The sequence below is a fragment of the Artemia sp. Qi Xiang Cuo genome, chromosome 1, assembly GCF_049724085.1.
Source record: "Artemia sp. Qi Xiang Cuo chromosome 1, ASM4972408v1, whole genome shotgun sequence".
NCBI classification, from domain to species: domain Eukaryota; kingdom Metazoa; phylum Arthropoda; class Branchiopoda; order Anostraca; family Artemiidae; genus Artemia; species Artemia sp. Qi Xiang Cuo.
In genome coordinates, this window is record NC_142794.1 from 75,232,295 (window position 1) to 75,233,593 (window position 1,299).

The following is a 1,299-nucleotide window of genomic DNA, read 5'->3' on the forward strand; positions in this document are numbered from 1 at the left end:
TATTACCCTATACGTTTTTGTTTTCAATATTATTAACTACAAAAAAAAAAAAAATCAATTTGAAACAATTTATTATCCGGACTGTGGGTCGTTCGAAAAGGAGCGTTCAAGATTGGGTTTTCTCAATTCTTTATATTAGCTTTTTCTCGGAATCGGTTTGGAGCGGTAGGATAATTTCACTCTCAGCTCGCAAAATCTTATGAACTATTTTTATTGAATATTGTCAACATTTTATGAATACTTACTTACTTAAGTCCCATCCATCCTCACGGGACGTCTTGGGGCCACTCCTTCTAAAATTCTGATGAACTAGAGCTCGATATGCTGTTCTGTCAAGTGCAATTCGGGATAGTTGGGCAATGCATTGCTGGTCAAAGTTTTCGATCCACCTTTTGCGAGGTCCTCCCCGTAGTTGGAGTCCTTCAAGTGCAATCTTGGGAAGACGTTCGGAATTCATTCGTTTTACGTGTTAGAACCAGTGCAGTTGCTGTTTCAGGATTTTGTTTGCCTTTTTTGTGTATTGGGATTGTTGCTGCCTTACACCCCTGCTGCGGGATGTGTCCAGTAGACAATGTGGCTGATATAAAACGGTGGTATAGGTCGACAACGTCTTCTGAACCAATATTTACCAGTTCAGCAGCGACACCGTCTGCCCCCGGAGCTATCCCTCGCTTCAGGGATTCTATGGCCGCTTTGGTCTCGCTTCTAACTAGAGGCGAAGGAGGATCTCGATCTGTGATTGGGAAGGAGTTTAGGACATTTGGGTCGGTCATTACTTCTGGATTCAGTTTCTCCTCAAAGTATTCCTTCCATCGTTCGAGCTTCATCTTGGTATCATTGATGTCGTTCCCCTGTTTGTCTAGGATTAAGGGCGTTGAGGATCTTTTTTAGAGGATAGCTCCAAGCCATATTTTATGAATAGATAGATAAGCGAATTAAAGCAAAAAAATACGGCCATGAACACAAAAAGAGCACAAATATACTAAACTTGCATCGGCGATCATCATAAAAAACACAAATATAATGAACTTGTATCAGCCAACATCAACAAACACTTAAATGAAACATACACTGTATATGAAGATGCATTTTCAAGTGGAAATCGTTGCAGGAGAATGAAATGACTACTATAATTTCATAGCAACAAAAGCCAATTAAAAATTAGTTCCTCCATTGATCAAATGCGGTTGCGCTGAGATAATATTTTTTTTATCAGGAAACCATTTGTTATCGTGACAATCGCACTAGAAATTAGAGGGACTACCATCCCTTTCACACTCTTACCTTTATGCTAAAGTT

At 39.6% G+C, this 1,299-nt stretch overlaps 1 protein-coding gene across 1 annotated transcript; it reads right to left on the reverse strand.

Annotated features, from left to right (window-relative positions):
• Nucleotides 1-422: 422 nt before the first annotated feature.
• LOC148956729 (uncharacterized) lies at nt 423-827 on the reverse strand. The gene has a single exon (XM_089091812.1). It carries the CDS (start codon nt 825-827, stop codon nt 423-425), a length of 405 nt encoding a protein of 134 aa, XP_088947938.1.
• Between the last annotated feature and the right edge of the window lie 472 nt (nt 828-1,299).